The sequence below is a fragment of the Pseudophryne corroboree genome, chromosome 5 (genome assembly GCF_028390025.1).
Source record: "Pseudophryne corroboree isolate aPseCor3 chromosome 5, aPseCor3.hap2, whole genome shotgun sequence".
Lineage (NCBI taxonomy): Eukaryota > Metazoa > Chordata > Amphibia > Anura > Myobatrachidae > Pseudophryne > Pseudophryne corroboree.
This window is the reverse complement of record NC_086448.1, coordinates 755,889,612-755,904,635: the sequence shown is the minus strand read 5'-3', so window position 1 is coordinate 755,904,635 and position 15,024 is coordinate 755,889,612. Positions and strand designations below refer to the sequence as shown.

Here is a 15,024-nt window from a genome sequence, read left to right as displayed (position 1 = left end):
TGTGTCTCGGTGCTCTCTACCTGGTGCAGTGTGTCTCAGTGCTCTCTACCTGGTGCAGTGTGTCTCAGTGCTCTCTACCTGGTGCAGTGTGTCTCAGTGCTCTCTACCTGGTGCAGTGTGTCTCAGTGCTCTCTACCTGGCGCAATGTGTATAACGTGCTCTGCCTGGCGCAAAGTGTAGAATGTGCTCTGCCTGGCGCAATATGTATAACGTGCTCTACCTGTCGCAGTGTGTATAGGAGGTTCTACCTGGTGCAGTGTGTATTAGCTGCACTATTGTGTGGTGTAATGTGAATTGCCACTATTATGTGGCCATGCCCCTAACCCCACGAAAAACAACGCCCCTAAATTTTCGCCTTTGGCGCGCACTGCCCATTCTTTATCATGTGGGAATGGGAGGACCAAGCATTATAGTATGTACCTAATTTTGCCCTTCTAATTGAAAAATGTGCCCTCCCGAACGAAAAATGTGCCCTACCCGTGATCAGCACCCTGCCCTAAAAAATTCCTAGAGTGAACACTATCCACGGTCTTAAGTGGCTCAAACCAATGTGATTTCAGAAAATCCAACACAACGTTGAAATCCCAGGGTGCCACTGGAGGCACAAAAGGGGGCTGAATATGCAGCACTCCCTTAACAAACGTCTGAACTTCAGGCAGTGAAGCCAGTTCTTTTTGAAAGATAATAGAGAGGGCCGAAATCTGGACCTTTATGGACCCCAATTTTAGGCCCATAGTCACCCCTGACTGTAGGAAGTGCAGAAATCGACCCAGCTGGAATTCCTCTGTTGGGGTCTTCCTGGCCTCACACCAAGCAACATATTTTCGCCATATGCGGTGATAATGTTTTGCGGTCACATCCTTCCTAGCTTTTATCAGCGTAAGAATGACTTCATCTGGAATGCCCTTTTCCGCTAGGATCCGGCGTTCAACCGCCATGCCGTCAAACGCAGCCACGGTAAGTCTTGGAACAGACAGGGCCCCTGCTGTAGCAGGTCCTGTCAGAGAGGCAGAGGCCATGGGTCCTCTGAGATCATTTCTTGTAGTTCTGGGTACCAAGTTCTTCTTGGCCAATCCGGAACGATGAGTATAGTTGATGAGTATAGTTCTTACTCTTTTTCTTATTATCCTCAGTACCTTGGGTATGAGAGGAAGAGGAGGGAACACATAAACCAACTGGTACACCCACGGTGTCACTAGTGCGTCCACAGCTATCGCCTGAGGGTCCCTTGACCTGGCGCAATATCTTTTTAGCTTTTTGTTGAGGCGGGACGCCATCATGTCCACCTGTGGCCGTTCCCAACGATTTACAATCTGTGTGAAGACTTCTGGATGAAGTCCCCACTCTCCCGGGTGGAGGTCGTGCCTGCTGAGGAAGTCTGCTTCCCAGTTGTCCACTCCCGGTATGAACACTGCTGACAGTGCTAGCACGTGATTCTCCGCCCATCGAAGAATCCTTGTGGCTTCTGCCATTGCCATCCTGCTTCTTGTGCCGCCCTGTCGGTTTACATGGGCGACCGCCGTGATGTTGTCTGACTAAATCAGCACCGGTTGGTTTTGAAGCAGGGGCTCTGCTTGACTCAGGGTGTTGTAAATGGCCCTTTGTTCCAGTATATTTATGTGTAGGGAAGTCTCCTGACTTGACCACTGTCCTTGGAAGTTTCTTCCCTGAGTGACTGCCCCCCATCCTCGGAGGCTCGCATCCGTGGTCACCAGGACCAAGTCCTGTATGCCGAATCTGCGGCCCTCGAGAAGATGAGCACTCTGCAGCCACCACAGCAGACACACCCTGGCCCTCGGGGACAGGGTGATCAACCGATGCATCTGAAGATGCGATCCGGACCATTTGTCTAACAGATCCCACTGAAAGATCCTTGCATGGAATCTGCCGAAAGGAATTGCTTCGTAAGAAGCCACCATCGTTCCCAGGACCCGCGTGCTCTGATGCACAGACAACTGTTTTGGTTTCAGGAGGTCCCTGACCAGAGATGACAATTCCTGGGCCTTCTCCCCGGGGAGAAACACCATCTTCTGTTCTGTGTCCAGAATCATGCCCAAGAACAGCAGACGCGTCGCAGGAATCAGCTGCGACTTTGGGATATTCAGAATCCAGCCGTGCTGTTGCAACACTTCCCGAAATAGTGCTACGCTGACTAACAACTGCTCCTTGGACCTCGCCTTTATAAGGAGATCGTCCAAGTACGGGATAATTATAACTCCCTTCTTTCGAAGGAGTATCATTTCTGCCATTACCTTGGTAAATACCCTCGGTGCCATGGACAGACCAAACGGCAACGTCTGGAATTGGTAATGACAGTCCTGTACCACAAACCTGAGGTACTCTTGGTGAGGCGGGTAAATGGGGACATGCAGGTAAGCATCCTTGATGTCCAGCGACACCATAAAATCCCCCTCTTCCAGGCTTGCAATAAACGCCCTGAGCGATTCCATTTTGAACTTGAACTTCCTTATATAAGTGTTCAAGGATTTCAAATTTAGAATGGTTTCGGTACCACAAACATTGTGGAACAGTAACCCCCTACCTGTCGAAGGAGGGGAACCTTGATTATCACCTGCTGGAGGTACAGCTTGTGGATTGCCGCCAGTACTACCTCCCTTTCCCTGGGAGCAGCTGGCAAGGCTGATTTGAGGTAACGGCGAGGGGGAGTCGCCTCGAACTCCAGCTTGTATCCCTGAGATACCACTTGTATAACCCAGAGATCCACCTGCGAGCGAACCCACTGGTCGCTGAAGTTCCGGAGAGGCGCCCCCACCTGTGGAGCCCCAGTGTCATGCGGTGGACTTAGTGGAAGCAGGGGAGGATTTTTGTTCCTGGGAACTGGCTGCATGGTGCAGCTTCTTTACTCTACCCCTGCCTCTGGGCAGAAAGGATGCGCCTCTGACCCGCTCGCCTTTCTGAGGCCGAAAGGACTGTACTTGATAATACGGTGCTTTCTTAGGCTGTGAGGGAACCTGAGGTAAAAAAGTCGACTTCCCAGCTGTTGCTGTGGATACGAGGTCCGAGAGACCGTCCCCAAACAATTCCTCACCCTTATAAGGCAAAACCTCCATGTGTTTTTTAGAATCAGCATCACCTGTCCACTGCCGAGTCCATAATACTCTCCTGGCAGAAACGGACATTGCATTAATTCTAGATGCCAGCAGGCAAATGTCCCTCTGTGCATCCCTCATATATAAGACGACGTCTTTTATATGCTCTATGGTTAGCAAAATAGTATCCCTGTCGAGGGAATCAATGTTGTCTGACAGGGTACCAGACCATGCTGCTGCAGCACTACACATCCATGCTGAAGCAATTGCAGGTCTCAGTATAGTACCTGAGTGTGTATATACAGACTTCAGGATAGCCTCCTGCTTTCCATCTGCAGGCTCCTTTAGGGCGGCCGTATCCTGAGACGGCAGTGCCACCTTTTTTGATAAGCGTGTGAGCGCCTTGTCCACCCTAGGGGATGTTTCCCAACGTAGCCTATCCGTTGCCGGGAAAGGGTACGCCATCAGTAGCCTCTTATAAATCACCAGGGGAACACCACGCTTCTTCACACAATTCATTTAACTCATCAGATGGGGGAAAAGTCACTGGCAGTTTTTTCTCCCCAAACATAATACCCTTTTTGGTGGTAACCGGGTTAATGTCAGAAATGTGTAATACATTTTTCATTGCAGTAATCATGCATCGGATGGCCCTTGTGGACTGTACATTTGTCTCATCCTCATCTACACTGGAGTCAGACTCCGTGTCGACATCTGTGTCTGCCAGCTGAGCTAGCGGGCGTTTATGAGCCCCTGATGGCCTCTGAGACACCTGGGCAGGCGCGGGCTGAGAAGCCGGCTGTCCCAAGGCTGCTGCGTCATCAAACCTTTTATGTATAGAGTTGACACTGTCGGTTAATACCTTCCACATATCCATCCACTCCGGTGTCGGCCCCGTCGGGGGCGACACCACACTTATCTGCTCCGCGTAACCCTCCTCATCAAACATGTCGACACAGCCGTACCGACACACCGCACACACACAGGGAATGCTCTGACTGAGGACAGGACCCCACAGAAGTCCTTTGGGGAGACAGAGAGAGAGAGAGAGAGAGAGAATGCCAGCACACACCACAGCGCTATATAAATCAGGTATTTTTACTAAACGAAAAGTGACTTTTTCCCAATAGCTGCTTATATCACATTTGCGCCTAAATTTATGTGCCCCCCCTCTCTTTTTTACCCTTGTTGTAGTGTATACTGCAGGGGAGAGCCTGGGGAGCGTCCTTCCAGCGGAGCTGTGAAGAGAAAATGGCGCTGGTGTGCTGAGGGAGAAAGCCCCGCCCCCTCCGCGGCGGGCTTCTCCCCCCCCCCCCCAGCGCCCTGCACCCACCAGTGACCGGAGCGTGTGGTGTGCTGTGGGAGCAATGGCGCACAGCTGCAGTGCTGTGCGCTACCTTAATGAAGACAGGAGTCTTCAGCCGCCGTTTTTTCGTCGATTCTTCCGTCTTCTGGCTCTGCAAGGGGGACGGCGGCGCGGCTCCGGGAACGGACGATCGAGGTCGGGCCCTGTGTTCGAACCCTCTGGAGCTAATGGTGTCCAGTAGCCTAAGAAGCACAAGCTAGCTGCAAGCAGGTAGGTTTGCTTCTCTCCCCTCAGTCCCACGTAGCAGTGAGTCTGTTGCCAGCAGAAGCTCACTGAAAATAAAAAACCTAACAAATACTTTCTTTCTAGCAAGCTCAGGGGAGCTCACTAGGAACACCCAGCTCTGGCCGGGCACAGATTCTAACTGAGGTCTGGAGGAGGGGCATAGAGGGAGGAGCCAGTGCACACCAGATAGTACCAAATCTTTCTTTAGAGTGCCCAGTCTCCTTCGGAGCCCGTCTATTCCCCATGGTCCTTACGGAGTTCCCAGCATCCACTAGGACGTCAGAGAAATTAACCCTAGCGTGTGTGTGCCATGTGATAGGGAATATAGATTGTAAGCTCCACTGGGAGCAGGGACTGATGTGAATGGGCAAATATTCTCTGTAAAAGCGCTGGAGTATGTGCGCGCTAAATAATAATAATAACAACAACAACAACTCCCAGCACAGCCCCTGAGCAAGGGCGACCCCTTCCGTGGGGGAAGATGCTTACCCCGCCTCCCAGCATTCCCGCTGCAGATTTAATTTAAAATAGTGTCGGTAAAGTATAAACCCGGTTGCTGCAGTACTACCAGCCTCTGCACTGACATGAATGGTCAAGCGCCGACATAGTAATGCTGCACCTCCTCCATTTATAAAGCGTGCCGTCATAGATACTAGGAGCCCCCTATGCAGTGCAGCATACAGATATGGGGCTTGCACCCCTCTCCGGCTAGCTCGGCCTGATGCAAACAGCCAGTGCAGGGATGGCCCCCCATCCGCAGCAGGTGAATCATGTGTCAGCTGAACATGTAGAGAAAAAAGTTGATGGGGACAATGTCTGCTGCAGAGTCGCCGTATTTAAAGGTAATATGCCCACACAGGTACCCGCCCACTGTGTGAAGCAGGAAAATACCAACAGAGGTGCAGTATCAGTAGCGGGTGGGAGCTGAGAGACAAGCATCCTAATCGGAAGCGAGGCAGAGAGTGCAAACATATACCCTTAGTATAAAATATGCGCCCCTGCCCTAGAGTAGCTAGCACAATGGTCTAGCCCTGCTGGGAGGCACCAGCTTTTAATGAGAATACTTACCACCGCCTACACCATCCGGTGCGCAGGGGGCCGCGGGACCCGGACACTAGCTTCTTAATAAGCAGTGAAGGGTCCCAAGGGTCCTGTGATCCTGTGGCCAGAGACCCCCCCCCCCCCAGAGGTGCTCTATGTTGCAGCATACAGACTGCCTGTTGAAGCTTTAGTAGAAGATCAAAAGTACAAATAAAAAGTAAAAAGGCTGGAGAAAGCCATAGTAGCACCTGGCTCCTTCAAGCTTCCTGTGGGCTATAGAGGGGGAGGAGCCAACTACAATTCTAAAGAAGTGCCTGCTCCACTCATCCACCCGTCTATACCCCAGTATATTCACTCCAGTGTCCCCTAGTGGATGAAGGAGAAACACAGTAAAATGACACCACTCCCACCGCTATAGCTTAATTAGGAGAACTGCTATGGCGATTTGAAAATATGCTGGTTGTGCATTTTTGACAGATTTCTGAAAACTTTACATAGCTATATTTTGGAAACATATGAAATTTAAAATAATAATTTACTCACCGGTAATTCTATTTCTCGTAGTCCGTAGTGGATGCTGGGGACTCCGTAAGGACCATGGGGAATAGACGGGCTCCGCAGGAGACTGGGCACTCTATAAGAAAGATTTGGTACTATCTGGTGTGCACTGGCTCCTCCCTCTATGCCCCTCCTCCAGACCTCAGTTAGGATACTGTGCCCGGAAGAGCTGACACAATAAGGAAGGATTTTGAATCCCGGGTAAGACTCATACCAGCCACACCAATCACACCGTATAACTCGTGATATTATACCCAGTTAACAGTATGAAATATAACTGAGCCTCTCAACAGATGGCTCAACAATAACCCTTAAGTTAGGCAATAACTATATACAAGTATTGCATACAATCCGCACTTGGGATGGGCGCCCAGCATCCACTACGGACTACGAGAAATAGAATTACCGGTGAGTAAATTCTTATTTTCTCCGACGTCCTAGTGGATGCTGGGGACTCCGTAAGGACCATGGGGATTATACCAAAGCTCCCAAACGGGCGGGAGAGTGCGGATGACTCTGCAGCACAGAATGAGAGAACTCAAGGTCCTCCTCAGCCAGGGTATCAAATTTGTATAATTTAGCAAACGTGTTTGCCCCTGACCAAGTTGCAGCTCGGCAAAGTTGTAAAGCCGAGACCCCTCGGGCAGCCGCCCAAGATGAGCCCACTTTCCTAGTGGAATGGGCTTTCACTGATTTAGGATGCGGCAATCCAGCCGCAGAATGCGCCAGCTGAATTGTACTACAAATCCAGCGAGCAATAGTCTGCTTAGAAGCAGGAGCACCTATTTTGTTGGGTGCATACAGGATAAAAAGCGAGTCCGTTTTCCTGACTCCAGCCGTCCTGGAAACATAAATTTTCAAGGCCCTGACTACGTCCAGTAACTTGGAATCCTCAAAGTCCCTAGTAGCCGCAGGCACCACAATAGGTTGGTTCAAGTGAAAAGCTGATACCACCTTAGGGAGAAACTGGGGACGAGTCCTCAATTCTGCCCTATCCATATGGAAAATCAGATAAGGGCTTTTACATGACAAAGCCGCCAATTCTGACACACGCCTGGCCGACGCCAAGGCCAATAACATGACCACTTTCCACGTGAGATATTTCAGATCCACAGTTTTAAGTGGCTCAAACCAAAGTGATTTTAGGAAACTCAATACCACATTGAGATCCCAAGGTGCCACAGGAGGCACAAAAGGGGGCTGAATATGAAGCACTCCCTTTGCAAAAGTCTGAACTTTAGGCAGTGAAGCCAGTTCTTTCTGGAAGAAAATCGACAGAGCCGAAATCTGGACCTTAATGGAACCCAATTTTAGGCCCATAGTCACTCCCGACTGTAGGAAGTGCAGAAAACGACCCAGCTGAAATTCCTCTGTAGGGGCCTTCCTGGCCTCACACCACACAACATATTTTCGCCAAATACGGTGATAATGGTTTGCGGTTACTTCTTTCCTGGCTTTTATCAGCGCAGGAATGACTTCCTCCGGAATGCCCTTTTCCTTTAGGATCCGGAATTCAACTGCCATGCCGTCAAACGCAGCCGCGGTAAGTCTTGGAACAGACAGGGCCCCTGCTGTAGCAGATCCTGTCTGAGCGGTAGAGGCCATGGGTCCTCTGATATCATTTCTTGAAGTTCTGGGTACCAAGCTCTTCTTGGCCAATCCGGAACCACGAGTATCGTTCTTACTCCTCGCCTTCTTATTATTCTCAGTACCTTTGGTATGAGAGGCAGAGGAGGGAACACACAAACCGACTGGTACACCCACGGTGTCACTAGAGCGTCCACAGCTATCGCCTGAGGGTCCCTTGACCTGGCGCAATATCTCTTTAGCTTTTTTTTGAGGCGGGACGCCATCATGTCCACCTGTGGCCTTTCCCAACGGTTTACCAACAGTAGGAAGACTTCTGGATGAAGTCCCCACTCTCCCGGGTGTAGGTCGTGTCTGCTGAGGAAGTCTGCTTCCCAGTTGTCCACTCCCGGAATGAACACCGCTGACAGTGCTAGTACATGACTTTCCGCCCATCGGAGAATCCTTGTGGCCTCTGCCATCGCCATCCTGCTTCCTGTGCCGCCCTGTCGGTTTACATGGGCGACTGCCGTGATGTTGTCTGATTGGATCAGAACCGGCTGGTTTTGAAGCAGGGGCCTTGCCTGACTTAGGGCATTGTAAATGGCCCTCAGTACCAGAATATTTATGTGTAGGGACGACTCCTGACTTGACCAAAGTCCCTGGAAATTTCTTCCCTGTGTGACTGCGCCCCAGCCTCGAAGGCTGGCATCCGTGGTCACCAGGACCCCAGTCCTGTATGCCGAATCTGCGGCCCTCTAGAAGATGAGCACTCTGCAGCCACCACAGTAGAGACACCCTGGTCCTTGGAGACAGGGTTATCAGTTGATGCATCTGAAGATGCGATCCCGACCACTTGTCCAAGAGGTCCCACTGGAAGGTCCTTGCATGGAACCTGCCGAATGGAATTGCTTCGTATGAAGCCACCATTTTTCCCAGGACTCGTGTGCAGTGATGCACCGATACCCGTTTTGGTTTTAGGAGGTCTCTGACTAGAGATGACAGCTCCTTGGCTTTCTCCTGCGGGAGAAACTTTTTTCTGTTCTGTGTCCAGAATCATCCCCAGGAACAGTAAGCGTGTGGAAGGAACCAGTTGTGACTTTGGAATGTTTAGAATCCAGCCATGCTGTTGTAGCACTTCCCGATATAGTGCTACTCCGATCAGTAACTGCTCCCTGGACCTCGCCTTTATTAGGAGATCGTCCAAGTACGGGATAATTAAAACTCCCTTTTTTCGAAGGAGTATCATCATTTCTGCCATTACCTTGGTAAACACCCTCGGTGCCGTGGACAGTCCAAACGGTAGTGTCTGGAATTGGTAATGGCAATCCTGTACCACAAATCTGAGGTACTCCTGGTGAGGAAGGTAAATGGGGACATGCAGGTAAGCATCCTTGATGTCCAGGGATACCATGTAATCCCCCTCGTCCAGGCTTGCAATAACCGCCCTGAGCGATTCCATCTTGAACTTTAATCTTTTTATGTATGTGTTCAAGGATTTCAAATTTAAAATGGGTCTCACCGAACCGTCCGGTTTCGGTACCACAAACAGTGTGGAATAGTAACCCCGTCCTTGTTGAAGTAGGGGTACCTTGACTATCACCTGCTGGGAATACAGCTTGTGAATTGCCTCTAGCACAGCCTCCCCGCCCGAGGGAGTTGTCGGTAAGGACGATTTGAGGAAACGGCGGGGGGGAGATTTGAGGAAACGGCGGGGGGGAGGCGCCTCGAATTCCAGCTTGTACCCCTGAGATACTACTTGAAGGATCCAGGGATCCACCCGTGAGCGAACCCACTGATCGCTGAAATTTTTGAGGCGGCCCCCCACCATACCTGGCTCCGCCTGTGGAGCCCCACCGTCATGCGGCGGATTTGGAAGAAGCGGGGGAGGACTTTTGTTCCTGGGAACCTGCTGTTTGTTGCAGCTTTTTTCCCCTTCCTCTGCCTCTAGACAGAAAGGACCCGCCTTTTCCCCGCCTGTTTTTCTGGGGTCGAAAGGACTGTACCTGATAATACGGCGCTTTCTTAGGCTGTGAGGGGACATGGGGCAAAAATGCTGACTTCCCAGCTGTTGCTGTGGAAACAAGGTCTGAGAGACCATCCCCGAATAACTCCTCACCCTTATAAGGCAAAACTTCCATTTGCCTTTTAGAATCTGCATCTCCTGTCCACTGCCGAGTCCATAAGCCTCTCCTAGCAGAAATGGACAATGCACTTATTCTAGATGCCAGCCGGCAGATCTCCCTCTGTGCATCTCTCATGTACAAGACTGAGTCTTTTATATGCTCTACGGTTAGCAATATAGTGTCCCTGTCTAGGGTGTCAATATTTTCCGACAGGGAATCTGACCAAGCAGCAGCAGCACTGCACATCCACGCTGAAGCAATAGCTGGTCTCAGTATAACACCAGTGTGTGTATATATAGACTTTAGGATAGCCTCCTGCTTTCTATCAGCAGGTTCCTTTAGGGCGGCCGTATCCGGAGACGGTAGTGCCACCTTTTTAGACAAACGTGTGAGCGCTTTATCCACCCTAGGGGGAGTTTCCCAACGTGACCTATCCTCTGGCGAGAAAGGGAACGCCATTAGTAATTTTTTTGAAATCGCCAATTTTTTATCGGGGAAAGCCCACGCTTCTTCACACACTTCATTTAATTCTTCAGATGGGGGAAAAACTATTGGTAGTTTTTTCTCCCCAAACATAATACCCTTTTTTGAGGTACCTGGGTTTATATCAGAAATGTGTAATACCTCTTTCATTGCCTCAATCATGCAACGAATGGCCCTAGTGGACATTAAATTTGACTCATCGTCGTCGACACTGGTATCAGTATCCGTTTCGACATCTGTGTCTGCCATCTGAGGTAGTGGGCGTTTCAGAGCCCCTGATGGCCTTTGAATTGTCTGGGCAGGCACGAGCTGAGAAGCCGGCTGTCCCGCATTTGGCATGTCGTCAAATTTTTTATGTAAGGAGTCGACACTTGCACGTAATTCCTTCCATAAGTCCATCCACTCCGGTGTCTGCCCCGCAGGGGGTGACATCACATTTATAGGCATCTGCTCCGCCTCTACATAAGCCTCCTCCTCAAACATGTCGACACAGCCGTACCGACACACCGCACACACACAGGGAATGCTCTTAAAGGAGACAGGACCCCACAAAAGCCCTTTGGGGAGACAGAGAGAGAGTATGCCAGCACACACCAGAGCGCTATATAATGCAGGGACTAACTGAATTATGTCCCCTTATAGCTGCTATAAGTTATACTGCGCCTAAATTTAGTGCCCCCACCTCTCTTTTTACCCTTTCTGTAGTGTAGACTGCAGGGGAGAGTCAGGGAGCTTCCTTCCAGCAGAACTGTGAGGGAGAAATGGCGCCAGTGTGCTGAGGGAGATGGCTCCGCCCCTTTTTCGGCGGACTTTTCTCCCGCTTTTTTCTGGATTCTGGCAGGGGTAATTACCACATATATAGCCTCTGGGACTATATATTGTGGTTATTTTGCCAGCCAAGGTGTTTTTATTGCTGCTCAGGGCGCCCCCCCCCCAGCGCCATGCACCCTCAGTGACCGGAGTGTGAAGTGTGTATGAGGAGCAATGGCGCACAGCTGCAGTGCTGTGCGCTACCTTGGTGAAGACTGAAGTCTTCTGCCGCCGATTTTCCGGACCATCTTCATGCTTCTGGCTCTGTAAGGGGGACGGCGGCGCGGCTCCGGGAACGAACACCAAGGACGGGTCCTGCGGTCGATCCCTCTGGAGCTAATGGTGTCCAGTAGCCTAAGAAGCCCAAGCTAGCTGCAAGCAGGTAGGTTCGCTTCTTCTCCCCTTAGTCCCTCGTTGCAGTGAGCCTGTTGCCAGCAGGTCTCACTGTAAAATAAAAAACCTAACATATACTTTCTTTCTAGGAGCTCAGGAGAGCCCCTAGTGTGCATCCAGCTCGGCCGGGCACAGAAATCTAACTGAGGTCTGGAGGAGGGGCATAGAGGGAAGAGCCAGTGCACACCAGATAGTACCAAATCTTTCTTATAGAGTGCCCAGTCTCCTGCGGAGCCAGTCTATTCCCCATGGTCCTTACGGAGTCCCCAGCATCCACTAGGACGTCAGAGAAATAATATTTTGTATTTTTTTTAGACTATATGTATACTCTCCATATACCAAATTTGACCAAAATCTGAGCTGGTGAAGTAAAATCAGCGTGTTGATTTGACACGGAATGAACCATCATTGACTATAGTGTAACACAGGTTGATGTATTCCTGCGAGTTCCACTGTGACAGTAATAAGCACACTGACCGTGTGGCTGTATAATCTTCATAACAGTATAAGGTAAACTGTACCAAATGTATATCTCATGGTCTCATTCAATGAGATATATAAAGATGTGTCATCATACATCTAGCCTCAATACTCCATCCAGCGCAAAATGCCTGGAGCAAGTGATCGTGTCACAGAAGTGCTTCACAAGACTGCACCGATTCATTTTATAAGCGACACTTGTATATATGTATGCGACTGAGTCTGAGGGGGAAATGTACTAAGCAGTGAAAAGAGTGGAGAGAGCGAGTCAGTGGAAAAGTTGCCCATAGCAACCAGTCAGCTGCTCTGCATAATTTTATAGCATGCAAATGATAAATGTAACTTCAGTGCTGATTCTACACTCTTTTCACTGCTTAGTACATATCCTCCTGAATCTGTATATAAAGCTCAATGGAATTTGGTGTGTGAGAAGAAGAAAAAAAAAAAGGGGGGGGGGGGGGGGGAGAGGGTTGGGCGTTGGAGCACTTTGTATACGGTTCAGACTCCATCGCACACCGTTATACAAGTTCCGCAGATCAAATCAGTGCGATCCCATGAGGCAATGGGATACATATCCTTCTGGATGGAAATGATAGCTTAATTGCAGTGTATGAGGGCGCACAGTTGTAAGTCACAGGACCACTATATAATGGCAAGTTTTACAAGCCCATATAAATTCTCTCACCATATGATCTGCGATTATTTTTGCCATCATCTGTAGCTATAAACATTTAAAAGTTATCCGATAGGATTCTATAACACCTTTTCAGTGAAAGGAAGCTCATCTAGAAACTAGGGCCCAAATGTAACAGCCTGCAATTTGCAGACACTGAAGCGATTACGATGATACAGCCGCTAGATTTCAAATAATTCCTTTTAAGCAGAACCAACCTAGTTTTAGCTTCCAACTAATGGACACTTTAAGGCTAGAAACTATGGGGTCTATGTACTAAGCCCTGTAGAGAGATAAATACTGACCAACCAGCTCCTATATTTTTTTTCAAACAGGAGCTGATTGGCCGGTACTTTATCTCCGTCCACTATCTCTATCCAATGCTTAGTACAGAGGTTCCTAAACTGTGTGCCGTGGCTCCCTGGGGTGTCCTGGGTTGGTGGTCCAGGACCAATTTAATTTATTCATGGTCAATATAATAGGCAAAACCAGTGCTGGTGGCTGCCAGTCATAAAATATGTGGACAAACAGAAGCAAATCTTGTCCCTCACCACACAACTGACCCTAAGGATGACATATAAATGCGATCTACTTAATGTAATATTTCTTTCTAAATATCTCAATAAGAAATTTTTGGCTTAGGGGTGCCGTGAAAAAAATTCTGATATTCTAGGGCGCCGCGATTCAGAAAAGTTTGGAAAACACTGGTTTAGTATAAAAGACCCTTTAATCACAGAAAGCGCAATGGTTCCTACAAATCACAGGCTATTACACTGGGGCCTACAGTAGGTGTGCTTGGGTCACTGGTGAAACTCCTATGAAGAATGGGAGGAGGTTAGCCTAGAGTTGTAATTATCCCCACAAAACAGTGAACTACTGGCCAATAATGCTGGGGTAAGGCATTTGCTTTTGTACAGATCTAATGCCACAATTAAAAAAAACAAACAAAAAAAAACAAACAAACAAACACTACAGCATAGGAAACGCTAACCTATAGAGCAATACCTCTTTTTTAGCAATCTCACGAAGTCTTCTGGGCAGTCGTTTAATGTCATGCCCCATGGCTCGCCTTCGCATGTGTCTGGGTAAGGACTGAAATACCAAGGAGTTAGAAGATTTCTGTGACACTGCCTTAACCATGGCATTGATTTCTGCAGCTCGGGCCTGAGCAAACATTGTCGCTGGAAAAAAACACAAAAAAACAAAAAACAAATCTAATAATAATAATAATAATAATAATAATAATAAAAAATAAATATCATACCTGCACAGAACAAGGCAAAAAATAAAATAAAAAATCCACTCGAGGACACTGGAATCCTAAACAGCTGGGGTGTGAAGAATGGAGACCGGAGGTGGCACAATATATGTAAATCAATTGCAGTGCACAGCTGGCTCCTCCACCTTCACGCCCCTCTCCCTCCAGTTTGGAAAATTGTACGGAGAGAAGAGGGAACATGAACGAGAAATTCAGGAAGGAACCATACACGCCATGACGTAAAACGTTAATATTGAAAACTATCAAACTGTAATCTTAACAAGAAAACCAGATTTAGCCAAATTAACAAGAACACACAGGCAGGCAGCACAGAGGTGGGCATCCAGTGTCCCGGAGTGGATTCAGAGAATTCTCTGTCATCCACTAGGGGACACTGGAATCCTAAACAGCTGGGGACGTCCCAAAGATACTCCTATTGGCGGGAGTGCCGTCTGAAGCCTTGAGGACCAACCGGCCAAAAGTAGAGTCTTTAGCCGCAAAAGTGTCAAACTTGTAAAAATGAGTAAACGTGTGAGAAGAAGACCACGTTGCAGTTCTACAAAGTTGACACGTAGAGGATCCCCTGGCAGCCGCCCAAGAAGCTCCTACCGACCTGGTGGAATGAGCACCCACCCGAAACGGGACATACTTACCACTAGTGACATAAGACTGTCTAATTGTGAGTCTCTGCTTTGCCGCCTGCCAACCTCTCTTTGGACCATTATACAATGCAAACAAAACATCTGACCGTCTAAGGGAACCAGTTGCTCGTACATACACTCTTAGTGCCCTGACTACATCCAGCGAACTGTCACCATCCAACATGTGAAAAGCCGGATCCACAATAGGTTGGTTGATGTGAAAACTCGATACCACCTTGGGTAGAAACTCCGCCTTAGTACAAAGTTCTGCTCTATCCTTGTGAAAAAAAACAAAAAGGGACTCTTGCAAGATAGGGCTCCTAACTCTGAAACCCTCCTTGCCGAAGCCAATGC

The 15,024-nt window shown here is 48.9% G+C and overlaps 1 protein-coding gene across 1 annotated transcript in view; it reads right to left on the bottom strand.

Moving 5' to 3' along the window:
* The window catches only part of POP1 (POP1 homolog, ribonuclease P/MRP subunit), a 128,694-nt gene that overhangs the window by 82,170 nt on the left and 31,500 nt on the right, over nt 1-15,024 (bottom strand). The window contains exon 4 of the mRNA XM_063924171.1: nt 13,777-13,952. Coding sequence (XP_063780241.1) covers nt 13,777-13,952 — 176 coding nt within the window. The remainder of the gene's footprint in view (nt 1-13,776; nt 13,953-15,024) is intronic.